This window comes from Oncorhynchus nerka, linkage group LG21 (assembly GCF_034236695.1).
Source record: "Oncorhynchus nerka isolate Pitt River linkage group LG21, Oner_Uvic_2.0, whole genome shotgun sequence".
NCBI lineage: Eukaryota > Metazoa > Chordata > Actinopteri > Salmoniformes > Salmonidae > Oncorhynchus > Oncorhynchus nerka.
In genome coordinates, this window is record NC_088416.1 from 3182369 (window position 1) to 3200487 (window position 18119).

The window sequence follows — 18119 nt, forward strand, 5'->3', positions numbered from 1 at the left end:
ATTAGCTTTTGCCGAAGCAGCAGCTATTCTTCCTGGCATCCATACAGAAACATCAAACATGACAGTAACACGGATACACTGATAGACAACAACAGTCACACAAATGGGAAATACAAACAATACAACTAAAGAATAGTGTGTGTGTGTGTGTGTGTGTGTGTGTGTGTGTGTGTGTGTGTGTGTGTGTGTGTGTGTGTGTGTGTGTGTGTGTGTGTGTGTGTGTGTGTGTGTGTGTGTGTGTGTGTGTGTGTGTCATGACCTGACAAGGGATAATTCTGTAACCTAGTTATAGCCTCAGGGTAATGTTTATTTCTGGTCAGGTCCAGTGGGCAGGAAAAGTCCTAGCCTGCCCATGATGTCTGAAGGGAGGCTGTGGCTTCAGGAATCCCATGAGGCTGGTGCTGCTACATGTCTAATGGAAATCGACCAATAATGGTATCTCTTTGCATATGAAAGATAGCCTCGCCATATCTTCCCGACCCAGGATGTGAACTCGAAACCCTCGACATAAGAACACAGCATATAGGTTCCCTGTCATTCGTTCCTCCGCAGGAATCGCCATAGGAGAAGGTGACTCTCTTATCTGTATGTTAGAAACAGTAGTTAAGTAAGTAGTTAACATGAGGGACAGGGTTATGGTAGCACGCTACTGTAGTTTGTGGTGCTTTTCATTTGGGTTTTAGCTGCAGGATAAGTCTAGAGATGGCATAGTGTTATAGCCTTCCCATAGACTATGTTTACAGTATGGTCTGCATGGCTACATGTCTGCAATGTCACAAAATTGCATGGAGTTAGTTACAGCACATAGGCAACACCACTAACTGATCACATGACCTTTTCCAAGTTAATACTGATTCTTCTATTAACTTTGGATGTTTCATTCAGCTTTTACACAACATTCGTCCCTTTTTTAAAAACCAATTTCACATTCACTTTCTTCACTCATCAGCTTAATCTACAGTGCATAGTGGTGGAATAATCCTCATATAAAAAACGGAAACCTCCCCAGTCCAGATGAAGACCTCTGAGGTAATAAAGGCTGTGAGGAAAATAAAGGTCAGAAGTGGATGGGAGGGGGTCCCCTCCTTCCCTCCCCGTCAGTCCTAGAGAGTTTCTGCCTTGCATGTGAAGGCCAGATGCAGTGAACAGAGGTCTGCTTCCCAAACGGCATCCTCTTCCCTTTATAGTGCACTACTTTTAAGCAGGACTCATAGGGCACTGGTCAAAAGTAGTTCACTACAGAGAATAGGGTGCCATTTGGGACGCAGGCCAGAGTGAATGTGGAGGCCACGGGTTGAAAGAGAATGTCAGTCTGAGTTCAGGCTCTGGTCTAGTGTTTACGTGGCATGGCGCATAAGATTCCAGCGTGACGTCGAAATGCCTAATAGGGTTGACGTGGGGCCTGCCGGGCTGGGGAGAGGAGGAGTGTGGGAGTTCGATTGTGCATATGTGTGTGTGTGTGTATGCGTGTGTGTATATGTGTGTGTGGTTGGTGTGTGCGAGCCTGTGTGTGTTTTGTGAGGAATGGTAAGAGGGGTGGTGATTCTTTTTTGGGGCGTAACACAAGGAAGAAGACAACGCCACATGGTAATGACAGCTCATCCTCCCAAAAAACAACAAATGTAGTCATTCTTCCTGCCTCGCTGGGACCTTGTCATTCTCTGCATTGAACCTCATCAGGCAGCGAGCTCTTTAAATGTCAATGTTACATCCTTTGCTATTAGGCATCACTACAGACCCGGGTTTGATCCCAGGGTGCACAACTGGCCCAGTGTCATCCCAGTTAGGAGAGGTTTTGGCCGGTCGGGATGTCCTTGTCCCATCGCGCTCGAGCAATTCCTTGTGGCGAGCACGGCGCATGTACGCTGACTTCGGTTGCCAGTTGTGCAGTGTTTCCTTCGAACCCGTTGGTGCGGCTGGCTTCCGGGTTAACCGGGCGGTGTGGCAAGAAGCAGTGCGGCTTGGTAGGGTTGTGTTCTTGGTAGGACTCACGGCTCTCGAACTTGGCCTCTCCCGAGTCCGTACGGGAGTTACAGCGATGGGACAACACTGTAACTACCAATTGAATCACGGAAAAAAGGGGTTAAAAAGTACAACAACAACAAACCAAAAAGTAAGAAAACTCATAGCTCTTTCACCCAACATTGGCTGCAGTGAGTGCAGTCATAAGCCACTGCAGTATCAATACAGACAGTCCAACAATGCCCAACACTAAGAGATATTTGCTCTCTATTGTAGTGGTTGGCTTGGAGAGTGTGTAGCTGTGTTTGCCTAGCTCTCGTGTCGGCCGAGGTCTCTCCCAAAGAGAAATGAGAAAGATAAATGTTTTAGCAGCCAGATCCCACTGTGACTGAGTGACGTGACTCAAAACAAAAGGAGAGAGAGAGGGGGGAGGGATGGCGAGAGAGTGAGAAATGGAGAGAGAGAACCAAACACAGTCCCAGTCTAAATAGAGAGAGAGAGAGAGAGAGAGAGAGAGGAGAGAGGGAGGGAGAGAGGGAGAGAGGGAGAGAGAGAGAGAGAGAGAGAGAGAGAGAGAGAGAGAGAGAGAGAGGGGAAACAGACCAGACTCTGAAACAGATGTAGCTTGCTCTATTTGGCCTCACCCCTCACTCTGTCCACCCACACTCTGTGACTCCCAGCTGAGAGAGAGAGAGAGAGAGAGAGAGAGAGAGAGAGAGAGAGAGGAAACAGACCAGACTCTGAAACAGATGTAGCTTGCTCTATTTGGCCCCTCACTCTGTCCACCCACACTCTGTGACTCCCAGCTGGGTGAGTTAGCGACTATTTTGTCACCGCTCATGGCCGTTCCACGCCAGTATTTTGTCATCGCCACCGCCAGTGTTTGTCATTGCTAATGGTTAGCATCACTCTCGGTTTGGGATTGTCATTGTGATCAATGTGAGTGGTTGGTTCAAATTTGGGTGTCGACTCAATAATGGTTCGTAGGAATTTGTTGTTTCTAGCTGTGGTCTTGTCGTTGGCAATGTTTGTCTTGTCTGTGATCCTCGTTTGTCATTGTGAATGGTTGTCTCACAGTTGGATACTGTGTCTTCAATGCTAACTGCTGTCGTCTCAATATTGGTTGTTTCTAGCTGTTTTTCTAGTCTTGGCATTGGTTGACAAGTGGTTGTCACTTCTTTCCGGACACATCCTGATGTGTGCTGACAGCAAGCTCTGTGAGGTACCGTCACTAGGCCCAGCATGCTAGAGTCTCTCTTTGCTTTGACTCACATGCTTTTATGTTATGTAGACATCTTGGAAATGGGACTTGTTAGTTTGGCAACAAAATCCACCAGACAGATTCCAACACTTAACGTGTTGTGACATCTGTTGTGAAATGTGTTGTAATGTTTTTGAAATGGTCTATCTGTCTTAACTTTGCTGGACCCCGGGAAGAGTAGCTGCAGCTGATGGGGGATCCATAATAAATACAACTGAACATCGACCAGACACGCTGTCTCAATGTCTTTCAGTCAAAACATATTTCACAATTTCTCTTCTCTGCTTGAAAACCTTCAGTCAAAACATATTTCACAATTTCTCTGCTCTGCTTGAACCTATAGAGTGATTGTAGGCGGGGGGGATGAGTGATTATGGGGGGATGGGTGAAAGACAGAAAGAGACAGAGAGGAGGGGGAGAGAGAGACAGAGAGAAGGAGGGAGTGGAGAGAGGGAGAGAGAGAGAGAGCCAGACAGCAACTGGCTTTTCCAAACATAATCTACTAAATCGATAAAATTACGGGACAGATGGCTAATAAGCCGTTCCAAACAAAACCTGGAAATTATTGACCTTAGAAAAGCAATTTCTCACCGCCACAAGTCCCTTAATTGCTGGGTAATGTGGACGTTGTGGGGTTGGTGGAAGGAGGTAAATGACCCACACCATACCAGCAGGAGGGAAAAAGAAAACACAGTGACTGGAGTCTGCTCGGGTTAGTGGGCCATCATCAGAGAACCCTGAAAGGAATTAAACATTGTGTGTGTGTGTGTGTGTGTGTGTGTGTGTGTGTGTGTGTGTGTGTGTGTGTGTGTGTGTGTGTGTGTGTGTGTGTGTGTGTGTCTTTCTGTGTGTGCATGCAGCAGCGGTCTCTCCACTCTCCAATTAATATCAATCATATGTTGAGTGCTGCGCTGAAAGAAACGTCTCATCTCTCGCTAGCCGGGTTTAGTTTGGAGGGTGTATGTTAACTGGGGTTGAGCCGGCTGACCCGGCCACTCTACAAGCCTCCCTCGGGGGACCAACATCAATCTCCTCAGCTCCTTGCGACTCTGGAGAGAAAGAGAGAGAGAAACAGCGAGAGAGAGGCTCTGACCTTTATTATATCATTTGAAAACTGAAATGGATGTGAATTTTCCCTCACAGCAGGGGAGTGTGAGGGAATGGGGTGGAGGTGTGGTAGGGGTCGAGGTTCACAGGCTGGGAAAGAGGGACCTCCTGTGGTGTTCTGGCTCGAATGAATTCCCTCCTGAAATGATTTCAAGGAGAATGTCCCACAATATTTTCAAGATAATGATATCCCACTATGCATTCGGTTGGGCCATTTTCCTTGTTCTCTGCAGGCCGCTGGTTCCATGATGTTGTTGTTTCCCAACCCTTCATATTGGTTATGGTTGGTGTTTATGGCCGGCCCAGACAGCTCTAGTTTTGTCTGCGTGCCCAGGTGAAGGATGATTTCAGACGCGCTTCCGAGAAGAGAAGGATAGATAAACCTCATTGATGACGACAGATACTCTTGCCTTGTCCCCCTCCTCTATCTTTTTTCTAATACCCAGTTTTCACAGATTTTGATATAATGGGGACACACACACTGACACACACACCCTGCTGACGTGTGACATTTCATTTCCTGACGAGATGGGGATGTCTGAGCTGTGTTTGTAGAGGGGAGCCCCCCCCCTGACAATCCAGGACGGGATTGAGGGAGAGAGCGGGATGAAGGGAGGGGTGTGCCACGAAAATATGTGTCAGCCCAGGATCATGCGAGGCTATTTCAATTCTACTGTTACACTCTCAATTGCTACAATATGTGTTGCTGAAGAAAGACAGCAGACATGTCTGCAATAACAGTCTTCTGTGATGGTCTCATGCAGTGAATCACAACCACACGAACATGGATTGATGTGCTTTCTGCAAAACACTGTGTTTTGATGTGAATCAGTGCTCTCTACCAGGGCAAAGATATTATGTTTGGTTTGCGCTGTAGAGACTGTTCAGTTCCTGCTGTTCGTGATGAGGAGGGAATAACAGGAACAATATGATGTTGATGAGATGTTTGTGTGCTGAGCACCATGGACTGAATTAACATCCCCTTTTCCTCTCTTCCTCCCTTTCTTCTCCTCTTCCTCGGGCCTACAGTGTGGATGTACGGCTTTACCGACAGTCCAAGGAAAGAGGCCTCAGGTAGTCCTACTTGTGTGCGTGGCACAGGAGGCTGGTGGGAGCTTGATTGGGGAGAACGGGGCTCGTGGTAATGGTGGGAGAGGAATCAGTGGAATGGTATCAAACACATCAAACACATCAAACACTTCCATGTGTTCGATGCCCTTCCATTTGCTCCGTTCCCAGACATTATGAAGAGCTGTCCTCCCTTCAGCAGCCTCCTGTGGTGCGGGGGCGGGGTGCATACGCTTGTGCCTGTGTGTATGTCGCAACGCTGGTGTGTGTGTTGTGGTGGCTCTGCTTTCTATAACCACATGCCCAATGGCTTTTCCATGTTTGTCCATTTTTTGGAGGGGGTTTCACTTCTTTTCTTCGCGTGCATTCACTGACTGTCACTGGTTTCTGTTTATTTCCTTACCCATCTGCTCAAGATCAACCGTTCACGTTCTGTCGTACTTTACTGACTTTAATCTCTGCATCCCTATGGACCTGTCTGACTGGATGGCTGTCAAACATTCAATGCACTTTAAACACAGAGCCTTAGGCACCTTGCCAAACTGTTGCTGCCTGGCCACAGTGTGTTACACAGTACAGTTGAAACCAGGAGTCTGGTTCTTTACGCTTGAGTTCACCATGTAGATCTAAGATCATGATGGTCAATCAACGACAATGAGACAGAGAGAGAGAGAGAGAGAGAGGCCTTAAACAGAGAGTACACAGTACACAGCAGAATATCTGACCACTGTGACTGACCCAAACGTAAGGAAAGCTTTGACTATGTACAGACTCAGTGAGCATAGCCTTGCTATTGAGAAAGGCTGCCGTAGGCAGACATGGCTCTCAAGAGAAGACAGGCTATGTGCTCACTGCCCACAAAATGAGGTGGAAACTGAGCTGCACTTCCTAACCTCCTGCCCAATGTATGACCATATTAGAGAGACATATTTCCCTCAGATTACACAGATCCACAAAGAATTCGAAAACAAATCCAATTTTGATAAACTCCCATATCTACTGGGTGAAATTCCACAGTGTGCAATCACAGCAGCAAGATTTGTGACCTGTTGCCACAAGAAAAGGGCAACCAGTGAAGAACAAACACCATTGTAAATACAACCCAAATTTATGCTTATTTATTTTCCCTTGTGTGCTTTAACCATTTGTACATTGTTACAACACTGTATATATATATATATATATATATATATATATATATATATAATATGACATTTGTAATGTCTTTATTGTTTTAAAACTTCTGTATGTGTAATGTTTACTGTTAATTTTGATTGTTTATTGTCTTTTGTATATTATCTACCTCACTTGCTTTGGCAATGTTAACACATGTTTTCCATGCCAATAAAGCCCCTTGAATTTAATTTAATTGAATTGAGAGGAGACAGAGAGAGAGAGGAGAGAGAGAGAGAGAGAGAGAGAGAGAGAACACAGAATTTGTGAGAGAATTTGCAGCTCTGCAAATAAACATCTCAGCGATGAATGTGTTTTTCTCCAGAAATAAACACATCACATCAAGCTTTTAACAGGAATAGAAAGGGCCTGAATCCCCCAGCATCTGGAGAGCATTTCCCAAATGTTCTCCCAGTCAACTTAGGCGCAATTGCTGCAACATTTAGAGAGAAAAAAAAACGTTTGTTTCCTTGTATTACCACTTTCGAAGTGTCAATGTGAGTTTTGAAGAAAATAATGACCCGGCCATGGCCCGAGCTATTATGAGACTGACACCAACATATAAGCAAGCAACTGTTATGATTCATGATGGTTCCTGGTTGTACACACAACAGTCGACCGTATCCATAGAGACAGCATGCAGCATGTGGAAGGTTGATCCAGTGTCATTTTATAACTAAGTTTGGCCCCATTTTCACCCTGTAGCGCCTTACATGTGTTAATTTGCCTGCATGTGCTTTGGCCATATCTCAAATGACACCCTATGCCCTATAGGGGTTGGCTATATAGTAATAGTGAACTCACTGTAGGGAATCAGAGTAATATGCTGTCATAAGGGTTAAGAGAAAGGAAAGTAGTTTCCATTCTCAAACAACATGAGTAGATGGAGGGGTTAAGGGAATAGGAGATAGGAGATAGGAAATATAAGGCCCATCAGGAAGATTTGAGACTCAGCCTTTGTCTTTATTTGACCATATTAAGCAGTCGCAGACATGGGAATCTTCCATGAGGAGTGAAGACTAATAGCGATACCGTGTGTTGTTGGCGAGCCTCTTTGTTTATATAGGCCCATGTGGGGATACTTAACTGTGTTATATTCCAATGAAGCGTCTTGAGTTTTGACCGTTAAAACCCTACATTTCGTAATCCCTTCTCTCTTCCTTGTGACGTCGTAGCGTTGGGATGTGGCAAAGCTCATTTTATAATACTTAGGTTTGTTAGCTGTTGTTTATTTGACCGTAGAAATGGAATTTCACCATGTTCTAAATGATACATGTTTGACAGACATCTTGTGTCAAAGGGAAATAACCTGTCTTTAAATAAATGATTAAATCCCAATCATTTTAGTCGGTTTATAGCACAGATAGTTTTCTGAGTCCCAAATTGCACCCTGTTCCCTATTTAGTGCACTACTTTTGACCAAGGGCCATATTAGTCTTTAGCCAAGGTCTTGGTTTGAAATTAGAGGCTTGCTCCCAGATCTGTTTGTGCTGTATAGCCGACTCGGTCTATGGTGTGGCCTGGCAATGACAATAGGATTTGACAAGACAGCACGAACAGATCTATGACCAGGCTATAGCAAATAAACAGGCGGGAATGATACAATAGCTGGCAACAATCATACAGTATAATCATACAAATAGAATAGAATAGAATAGAATAGAATAGAATAGAGATCTACATGCAGTAGCCACTAGGTGTAGTGCAGGTCTGTTACCCAGACCCTTTCACACAACAGTAACACACACACACACACACACACACACACACACACACACACACAGTAGTGCGTTTTAGGACCATCTGCCTCCTGCATGTTCTTCTGTTTTGACCATTTCTCTTACTTCACTACCTTTATGTCTGCTCACAAACCAAATGTCCACAAGAACTCGCAGAATGCATGTCCATGTGTGTGTGTGTGTCCAATGTTTGGTTTCCACATTCATTCGCACAGAAAGTGGAGGTCCTTGGACCTAGCTCGGTGCCGAGAGAAACAAAGATGGCTGCCAGTGTTTTGGTTTTTTTCCTCGTGATGTTTGCTCCTGGAAAAGAGACATAAACAACAGACATGTCATAAAGGGACACACATGGTGCTATTTACTGGGCAACGGACCGCGTCCTTGTCTACTGAATCCTAGACCAAGAGTTGGAGGGTAATTAACTTTACTGGAGTGCTGTGATATCAATTTAGGAATACATAGAATGTATATTCAAACTGCTCAAACTCAGGTTAGATAAGACATCATTGTATTTATGAGTAAGGACGAAGAGAAATCAAGTAGAGTCTTCTAGAGGGCAGGAAATGAGTTCCAATTTTGATGAAAAATCCCAAAGCGTTGGTACGATCGTACCAATGCGTAGAAAAACGTCAACAAACAGTGCTTGTGACTTAAATCAAACACACACCACGTGAACTTTGTAAAGGAAGTCATTGCTGGCACTCAAGAGTTTATCATTGGGAGCTAGAATGAGAAGAAGAGAGAGGGGGAAAAAAAGGAGAGAGAGACAGATGCTGGGCCTATGTTTATGTGAAACACAAGAAGAAAGCGTTTCAACTTGGGTTATGCCGCACTCTTGTTTTCTCCCCCCCCCCCCCCCCCCCCTCTCTCTCTCTCCCCCCCGTCCCACTCATATGTTTCTATTTAAGGCCCTGTAGGCCTGACTACCTTGATTGGCGTGGTACAGCCCCCTGCTCCTCGTCCAACGGCAGGCTCCCAAACAGAGAGAGAGAGGAGGGGAGAGAGAGAGAACAAGCCACACTACAGATTTTCCAGAGGAAAACTTTTTCTATTCTTCCAGTCCCGACTCGAGTCTGTCTCCAACTCCAACCGTTCAGCAGCTCTCCCTGTCCTCTCCTCCCTTTCTCTTTCTTTTATCCTCTCTTCCCTTCAGCTCTCTTTCCTTCGGACGTTTGTTTCGATTATGGAGGCCCCGTAACGGAGAACACGTTTTTCTCTCTCTTTATTTCATCCCTCCTTTTTCATTTTGACTTCTTTCAAATGCTTCCTGGTCCGTTGGTGTGGGCCGGGGGAAGGTTCCACTATATGGCCAGACGCTTGGGAATAAAATGCAGAGATAATATCCTGAGCGAGCGTTCTGATTGGCTGGGGAGGAGCAACGGCGCGGATTCGGCCTATGGCGGCGTACCGTTACCGGGCGCGCGGTGGCGGCGGGCGCTTGCGCCCACCACGGGGTAGGGGTGCCATGGTAGGGACTGGGAGCTGGCTGACGGCGTGTTTCTTCCCGTCCTCCCGTGCAGGCATTGACAGCTCGGACCCTATGGTGCTGGAGCAGTACGTGGTGGTGGCCAACTACGAGAGGCAGGAGAACTCTGAGATCAGCCTGCAGGCTGGGGAGACGGTGGACGTGATCGAGAAGAGCGAGAGCGGTGAGTAGTGTGTTTACTGTATGTGCTGCTATGTGTTGTATTTGACTTATCTTTATCTCTCACACACACACACACACACACACACACACACACACACACACACACACACACACACACACACCAATTTATGCACAGTCAGCACCTTGTTCCTTCTTTCCTCTCATGGTGTCACTCCATGTTCTGTTTCCTTCCCTCTGCCCCTCTTTGTCCTCAAGAATCCCCCTTTTCTCCCCCTCCTCCCTCTCTACCTCTGTCGCTCCCTTAAGCATTCTCTCTGTCTTCTAACTGGGGCTTGGCTCCACCTGGTTTGGCTAGCAGCCCGGTGTGTGTGTGTGTGTGTGTGTGTGTTGTGAGTAGGTGTGTGTTTGTCTGTGCTTGCGTGCTTGGGTTTTTGTGAAGTGTACGTGTGTGTTTGTGCGTGTGGCAGCGTTTGGCTGCAGGCCAATCTGTTGCCTTGTGCAGCAGGAATGTGGACTTATAATTAATAGTCCACTTTATTTTAGTGGAGAGTCAGATGTGTTACGAGTACCATCTTGGAAAGGGCAGCGAGCAGAGTTTTGAGAGGAGAAAGAGGCAGGGAGATCAATTCTTCCTCACCAGCTTTATTTCTCACTTGTTATTTGGGAGCACTGGGATAACTGTCTGCGTGTACTATTGTCACCCTTGTGTTCTCCTCCAATTTCATTGTACTTCACAATGTTATCAAAAACCAAGGACATGGCACTCGAGTTGTTGAATCAGTAACAGTTTGCTATGTGTTGCCCTTATGTTTTGTTTTCATCGATCCAAACTCGATTTAGCAACACGAGAGCTGGATTCCAACTTGCCATGGTAACAAGTCATTGACAGCTTGCCCAACTCAAGATTAACCACCACAACGGCCTAACATTCTACCATCAGCAGAAAACCCTTTGGCAGTAATACATCCACAGACATCTTCCTTTCAAATATTGGTGCGTGTGTGTGCGTGTGTGCGTGCGTGTGTGCGTGCGTGCGCGCGCGAGGTGTTTTCTCACAGCGTCGTTAACACATCTTTGAGTCGTTATGCAAGCTAACGAATCTCCCCTTTTCTTTAGTTTTACAATCGACCCAGCAACCCACTATCCTGCAACCCCCCCCCCCCCCCACACACACACACACACACTCTTTCAGCCCCATGTGTTTTCGACATCAGGCTGTTTGAACAGCTTGTTGCTGTATTTCTCATTCCATTCATTGTCGGTACAGTGAGACAGTTGTCCTCGCCAGCCAAAGCGGCAGTTCCGCCAGACTCCGTATGGGAAGAGAGGTGTAGATGTTTTTGTCGGTACAGTGAGACAGTTGTCCTCGCCAGCCAAAGCGGCAGTTCCGCCAGACTCCGTATGGGAAGAGAGGTGTAGATGTTTTTGTCGGTACAGTGAGACAGTTGTCCTCGCCGCCAGCGCCAGACTCCGTATGGGAAGAGAGGTGTAGAGCAGTGAGACAGTTCCGCCAGACTCCGTAGATGGGAAGAGAGGTGTAGATGTTTTTGTCGGTACAGTGAGACAGTTGTCCTCGCCAGCCAAAGCGGCAGTTGACTCCGGGCATGGGAAGAGAGGTGTCAGTTCCGCCAGACTCGGTACAGTGAGACAGTTGTCGCCAGCCAAAGCGGCAGTTCCGCCAGACTCCGTATGGGAAGAGAGGTGTAGATGTTTTTGTCGGTACAGTGAGACAGTTGTCCTCGCCAGCCAAAGCGGCAGTTCCGCCAGACTCCGTATGGGAAGAGAGGTGTAGATGTTTTTGCAATGCTGATCTTCTTCTGTGAGTATTCAATGTATTCAAGGTCGTAGACGGCGAATGGGGAAACCTAATGTCATCTGGCAATGTGAACGCTGGGACGTGCAGTACCGCAATGAGTGTGAGATGTGGTTGTTTTTACCCATCTTAGTCAAATGAACTGATCGTCCAAAGTCCCTTTAGCGAAGATTGTCCGCTAAATGACTAAGATGTCTCTCTTCTCAGTCTCTTTTGTGAGGTTTCGTACGGTCAGCCTTTAAGCTGCATTGAGTTATGTTTTGAGAGATATGTGACTTGACGAGGCGTCGATTCCCAGAGATTTTGTAAGAGTCACACGCTAGTGTGAGAGTCATTATATATTTTGTTTGATGAATATTCAAAAGTTAATTGCCTGTGCGTATGCCAAAACCACGCCATAATGATACAATTATTGGTGGCACTGACACACTGCATTGGAAACCACAAACACCCCCACGATCGGGCACATTAAAACTAAACTAGGACAAGATCCTTAAATATTCAGTACTCGGACAGTTTCAATACAAAAATATAAAAACAAATAAGAAAACAAGCTGTGCCAGTTCACCGGAGCTGAACGCTCATATACTCAAACTAGCGTACGGACTAAACCTGAAAAAGAACCATAAAATCTCAGACAGTTTCAGTACAAAAGTGCAGGAAAAACAAACAAAATATCATTCATAAGGAAACAAGCTGTGTAATGACTGTCATTGGAGTTGAAGGTTACTGTAAACAGGCTCAAACGTCTCCATACCTCTCCACCATGAGGCCAAAGAACTAGAACAACGATCTACGATGACATCATTGGAGTTGAAGGTTACTGTAAACATGCTCAAACGTCTCCATACCTCTCCACCATGAGGCCAAAGAACTAGAACAACGATCTACGATGACATCATTGGAGTTGAAGGTTACTGTAAACATGCTCAAACGTCTCCATACCTCTCCACCATGAGGCCAAAGAACTAGAACAACGATCTACGATGACATCATTGGAGTTGAAGGTTACTGTAAACATGCTCAAACGTCTCCATACCTCTCCACCATTAGGCCAAAGAAGTAGAACAACGATCTACGATGACATCATTGGAGTTGAAGGTTACTGTAAACATGCTCAAACGTCTCCATACCTCTCCACCATGAGGCCAAAGAACTAGAACAACGATCTACGATGACATCATTGGAGTTGAAGGTTACTGTAAACAGGCTCAAACGTCTCCATACCTCTCCACCATGAGGCCAAAGAACTAGAACAACGATCTACGATGACATCATTGGAGTTGAAGGTTACTGTAAACATGCTCAAATGTCTCCATACCTCTCCACCATGAGGCCAAAGAACTAGAACAACGATCTACGATGACATCATTGGAGTTGAAGGTTACTGTAAACATGCTCAAACGTCTCCATACCTCTCCACCATTAGGCCAAAGAAGTAGAACAACGATCTACGATGACATCATTGGAGTTGAAGGTTACTGTAAACATGCTCAAACGTCTCCATACCTCTCCACCATGAGGCCAAAGAACTAGAACAACGATCTACGATGACATCATTGGAGTTGAAGGTTACTGTAAACATGCTCAAACGTCTCCATACCTCTCCACCATGAGGCCAAAGAACTAGAACAACGATCTACGATGACATCATTGGAGTTGAAGGTTACTGTAAACATGCTCAAACGTCTCCATACCTCTCCACCATGAGGCCAAAGAACTAGAACAACGATCTACGATGACATCATTGGAGTTGAAGGTTACTGTAAACATGCTCAAACGTCTCCATACCTCTCCACCATGAGGCCAAAGAACTAGAACAACGATCTACGATGACATCATTGGAGTTGAAGGTTACTGTAAACAGGCTTAAACGTCTCCATACCTCTCCACCATGAGGCCAAAGAACTAGAACAACGATCTACGACGACATCATTGGAGTTGAAGGTTACTGTAAACATGCTCAAACGTCTCCATACCTCTCCACCATTAGGCCAAAGAAGTAGAACAACGATCTACGATGACATCATTGGAGTTGAAGGTTACTGTAAACATGCTCAAACGTCTCCATACCTCTCCACCATGAGGCCAAAGAACTAGAACAACGATCTACGATGACATCATTGGAGTTGAAGGTTACTGTAAACAGGCTCAAACGTCTCCATACCTCTCCACCATGAGGCCAAAGAACTAGAACAACGATCTACGATGACATCATTGGAGTTGAAGGTTACTGTAAACATGCTCAAACGTCTCCATACCTCTCCACCATGAGGCCAAAGAACTAGAACAACGATCTACGATGACATCATTGGAGTTGAAGGTTACTGTAAACATGCTCAAACGTCTCCATACCTCTCCACCATTAGGCCAAAGAAGTAGAACAACGATCTACGATGACATCATTGGAGTTGAAGGTTACTGTAAACATGCTCAAACGTCTCCATACCTCTCCACCATGAGGCCAAAGAACTAGAACAACGATCTACGATGACATCATTGGAGTTGAAGGTTACTGTAAACATGCTCAAACGTCTCCATACCTCTCCACCATGAGGCCAAAGAACTAGAACAACGATCTACGATGACATCATTGGAGTTGAAGGTTACTGTAAACATGCTCAAACGTCTCCATACCTCTCCACCATGAGGCCAAAGAACTAGAACAACGATCTACGATGACATCATTGGAGTTGAAGGTTACTGTAAACATGCTCAAACGTCTCCATACCTCTCCACCATGAGGCCAAAGAACTAGAACAATGATCTACGATGACATCATTGGAGTTGAAGTTTACTGTAAACAGGCTTAAACGTCTCCATACCTCTCCACCATGAGGCCAAAGAACTAGAACAACGATCTACGACGACATCATTGGAGTTGAAGGTTACTGTAAACATGCTCAAACGTCTCCATACCTCTCCACCATTAGGCCAAAGAAGTAGAACAACGATCTACGATGACATCATTGGAGTTGAAGGTTACTGTAAACATGCTCAAACGTCTCCATACCTCTCCACCATGAGGCCAAAGAACTAGAACAACGATCTACGATGACATCATTGGAGTTGAAGGTTACTGTAAACATGCTCAAACGTCTCCATACCTCTCCACCATGAGGCCAAAGAACTAGAACAACGATCTACGATGACATCATTGGAGTTGAAGGTTACTGTAAACATGCTCAAACGTCTCCATACCTCTCCACCATGAGGCCAAAGAACTAGAACAACGATCTACGATGACATCATTGGAGTTGAAGGTTACTGTAAACAGGCTCAAACGTCTCCATACCTCTCCACCATGAGGCCAAAGAACTAGAACAACGATCTACGATGACATCATTGGAGTTGAAGGTTACTGTAAACATGCTCAAATGTCTCCATACCTCTCCACCATGAGGCCAAAGAACTAGAACAACGATCTACGATGACATCATTGGAGTTGAAGGTTACTGTAAACATGCTCAAACGTCTCCATACCTCTCCACCATTAGGCCAAAGAAGTAGAACAACGATCTACGATGACATCATTGGAGTTGAAGGTTACTGTAAACATGCTCAAACGTCTCCATACCTCTCCACCATGAGGCCAAAGAACTAGAACAACGATCTACGATGACATCATTGGAGTTGAAGGTTACTGTAAACATGCTCAAACGTCTCCATACCTCTCCACCATGAGGCCAAAGAACTAGAACAACGATCTACGATGACATCATTGGAGTTGAAGGTTACTGTAAACATGCTCAAACGTCTCCATACCTCTCCACCATGAGGCCAAAGAACTAGAACAACGATCTCATTGGAGTTGAAGGTTACTGATGACATCATTGGAGTTGAAGGTTACTGTAAACATGCTCAAACGTCTCCATACCTCTCCACCATTAGGCCAAAGAAGTAGAACAACGATCTACGATGACATCATGGAGTTGAAGGTTACTGTAAACATGCTCAAACGTCTCCATACCTCTCCACCATGAGGCCAAAGAACTAGAACAACGATCTACGATGACATCATTGGAGTTGAAGGTTACTGTAAACATGCTCAAACGTCTCCATACCTCTCCACCATGAGGCCAAAGAACTAGAACAACGATCTACGATGACATCATTGGAGTTGAAGGTTACTGTAAACATGCTCAAATGTCTCCATACCTCTCCACCATGAGGCCAAAGAACTAGAACAACGATCGATCGATGACATCATTGGAGTTGAAGGTTACTGTAAACATGCTCAAACGTCTCCATACCTCTCCACCATTAGGCCAAAGAAGTAGAACAACGATCTACGATGACATCATTGGAGTTGAAGGTTACTGTAAACATGCTCAAACGTCTCCATACCTCTCCACCATGAGGCCAAAGAACTAGAACAACGATCTACGATGACATCATTGGAGTTGAAGGTTACTGTAAACATGCTCAAACGTCTCCATACCTCTCCACCATGAGGCCAAAGAACTAGAACAACGATCTACGATGACATCATTGGAGTTGAAGGTTACTGTAAACATGCTCAAACGTCTCCATACCTCTCCACCATGAGGCCAAAGAACTAGAACAACGATCTACGATGACATCATTGGAGTTGAAGGTTACTGTAAACATGCTCAAACGTCTCCATACCTCTCCACCATGAGGCCAAAGAACTAGAACAATGATCTACGATGACATCATTGGAGTTGAAGTTTACTGTAAACAGGCTTAAACGTCTCCATACCTCTCCACCATGAGGCCAAAGAACTAGAACAACGATCTACGACGACATCATTGGAGTTGAAGGTTACTGTAAACATGCTCAAACGTCTCCATACCTCTCCACCATTAGGCCAAAGAAGTAGAACAACGATCTACGATGACATCATTGGAGTTGAAGGTTACTGTAAACATGCTCAAACGTCTCCATACCTCTCCACCATGAGGCCAAAGAACTAGAACAACGATCTACGATGACATCATTGGAGTTGAAGGTTACTGTAAACATGCTCAAACGTCTCCATACCTCTCCACCATGAGGCCAAAGAAGTAGAACAACGATCTACGATGACATCATTGGAGTTGAAGGTTACTGTAAACATGCTCAAACGTCTCCATACCTCTCCACCATGAGGCCAAAGAACTAGAACAACGATCTACGATGACATCATTGGAGTTGAAGGTTACTGTAAACAGGCTCAAACGTCTCCATACCTCTCCACCATGAGGCCAAAGAACTAGAACAACGATCTACGATGACATCATTGGAGTTGAAGGTTACTGTAAACATGCTCAAACGTCTCCATACCTCTCCACCATGAGGCCAAAGAACTAGAACAACGATCTACGATGACATCATTGGAGTTGAAGGTTACTGTAAACATGCTCAAACGTCTCCATACCTCTCCACCATTAGGCCAAAGAAGTAGAACAACGATCTACGATGACATCATTGGAGTTGAAGGTTACTGTAAACATGCTCAAACGTCTCCATACCTCTCCACCATGAGGCCAAAGAACTAGAACAACGATCTACGATGACATCATTGGAGTTGAAGGTTACTGTAAACATGCTCAAACGTCTCCATACCTCTCCACCATGAGGCCAAAGAACTAGAACAACGATCTACGATGACATCATTGGAGTTGAAGGTTACTGTAAACATGCTCAAACGTCTCCATACCTCTCCACCATTAGGCCAAAGAAGTAGAACAACGATCTACGATGACATCATTGGAGTTGAAGGTTACTGTAAACATGCTCAAACGTCTCCATACCTCTCCACCATTAGGCCAAAGAAGTAGAACAACGATCTACGATGACATCATTGGAGTTGAAGGTTACTGTAAACATGCTCAAACGTCTCCATACCTCTCCACCATGAGGCCAAAGAACTAGAACAACGATCTACGATGACATCATTGGAGTTGAAGGTTACTGTAAACAGGCTCAAACGTCTCCATACCTCTCCACCATGAGGCCAAAGAACTAGAACAACGATCTACGATGACATCATTGGAGTTGAAGGTTACTGTAAACAGGCTCAAACGTCTCCATACCTCTCCACCATGAGGCCAAAGAACTAGAACAACGATCTACGACGACATCATTGGAGTTGAAGGTTACTGTAAACATGCTCAAACGTCTCCATACCTCTCCACCATGAGGCCAAAGAACTAGAACAACGATCTACGATGACATCATTGGAGTTGAAGGTTACTGTAAACATGCTCAAACGTCTCCATACCTCTCCACCATGAGGCCAAAGAACTAGAACAACGATCTACGATGACATCATTGGAGTTGAAGGTTACTGTAAACAGGCTCAAACGTCTCCATACCTCTCCACCATTAGGCCAAAGAACTAGAACAACGATCTACGATGACATCATTGGAGTTGAAGGTTA

At 45.3% G+C, this 18119-nt stretch overlaps 1 protein-coding gene across 4 annotated transcripts in view; it reads left to right on the top strand.

The window, feature by feature from the left end:
• The window catches only part of LOC115103693 (SH3 and PX domain-containing protein 2A-like), a 141654-nt gene that overhangs the window by 80014 nt on the left and 43521 nt on the right, over positions 1 to 18119 (top strand). For 2 of the 4 annotated variants that reach the window (XM_029624562.2, XM_029624563.2), the window contains 2 exons: positions 5360 to 5404; positions 9831 to 9959. In XM_029624562.2, the coding sequence (XP_029480422.1) occupies positions 5360 to 5404; positions 9831 to 9959 (174 nt within the window). The remainder of the gene's footprint in view (positions 1 to 5359; positions 5405 to 9830; positions 9960 to 18119) is intronic. The other 2 variants (XM_029624565.2, XM_065006205.1) reach the window with 1 other exon arrangement.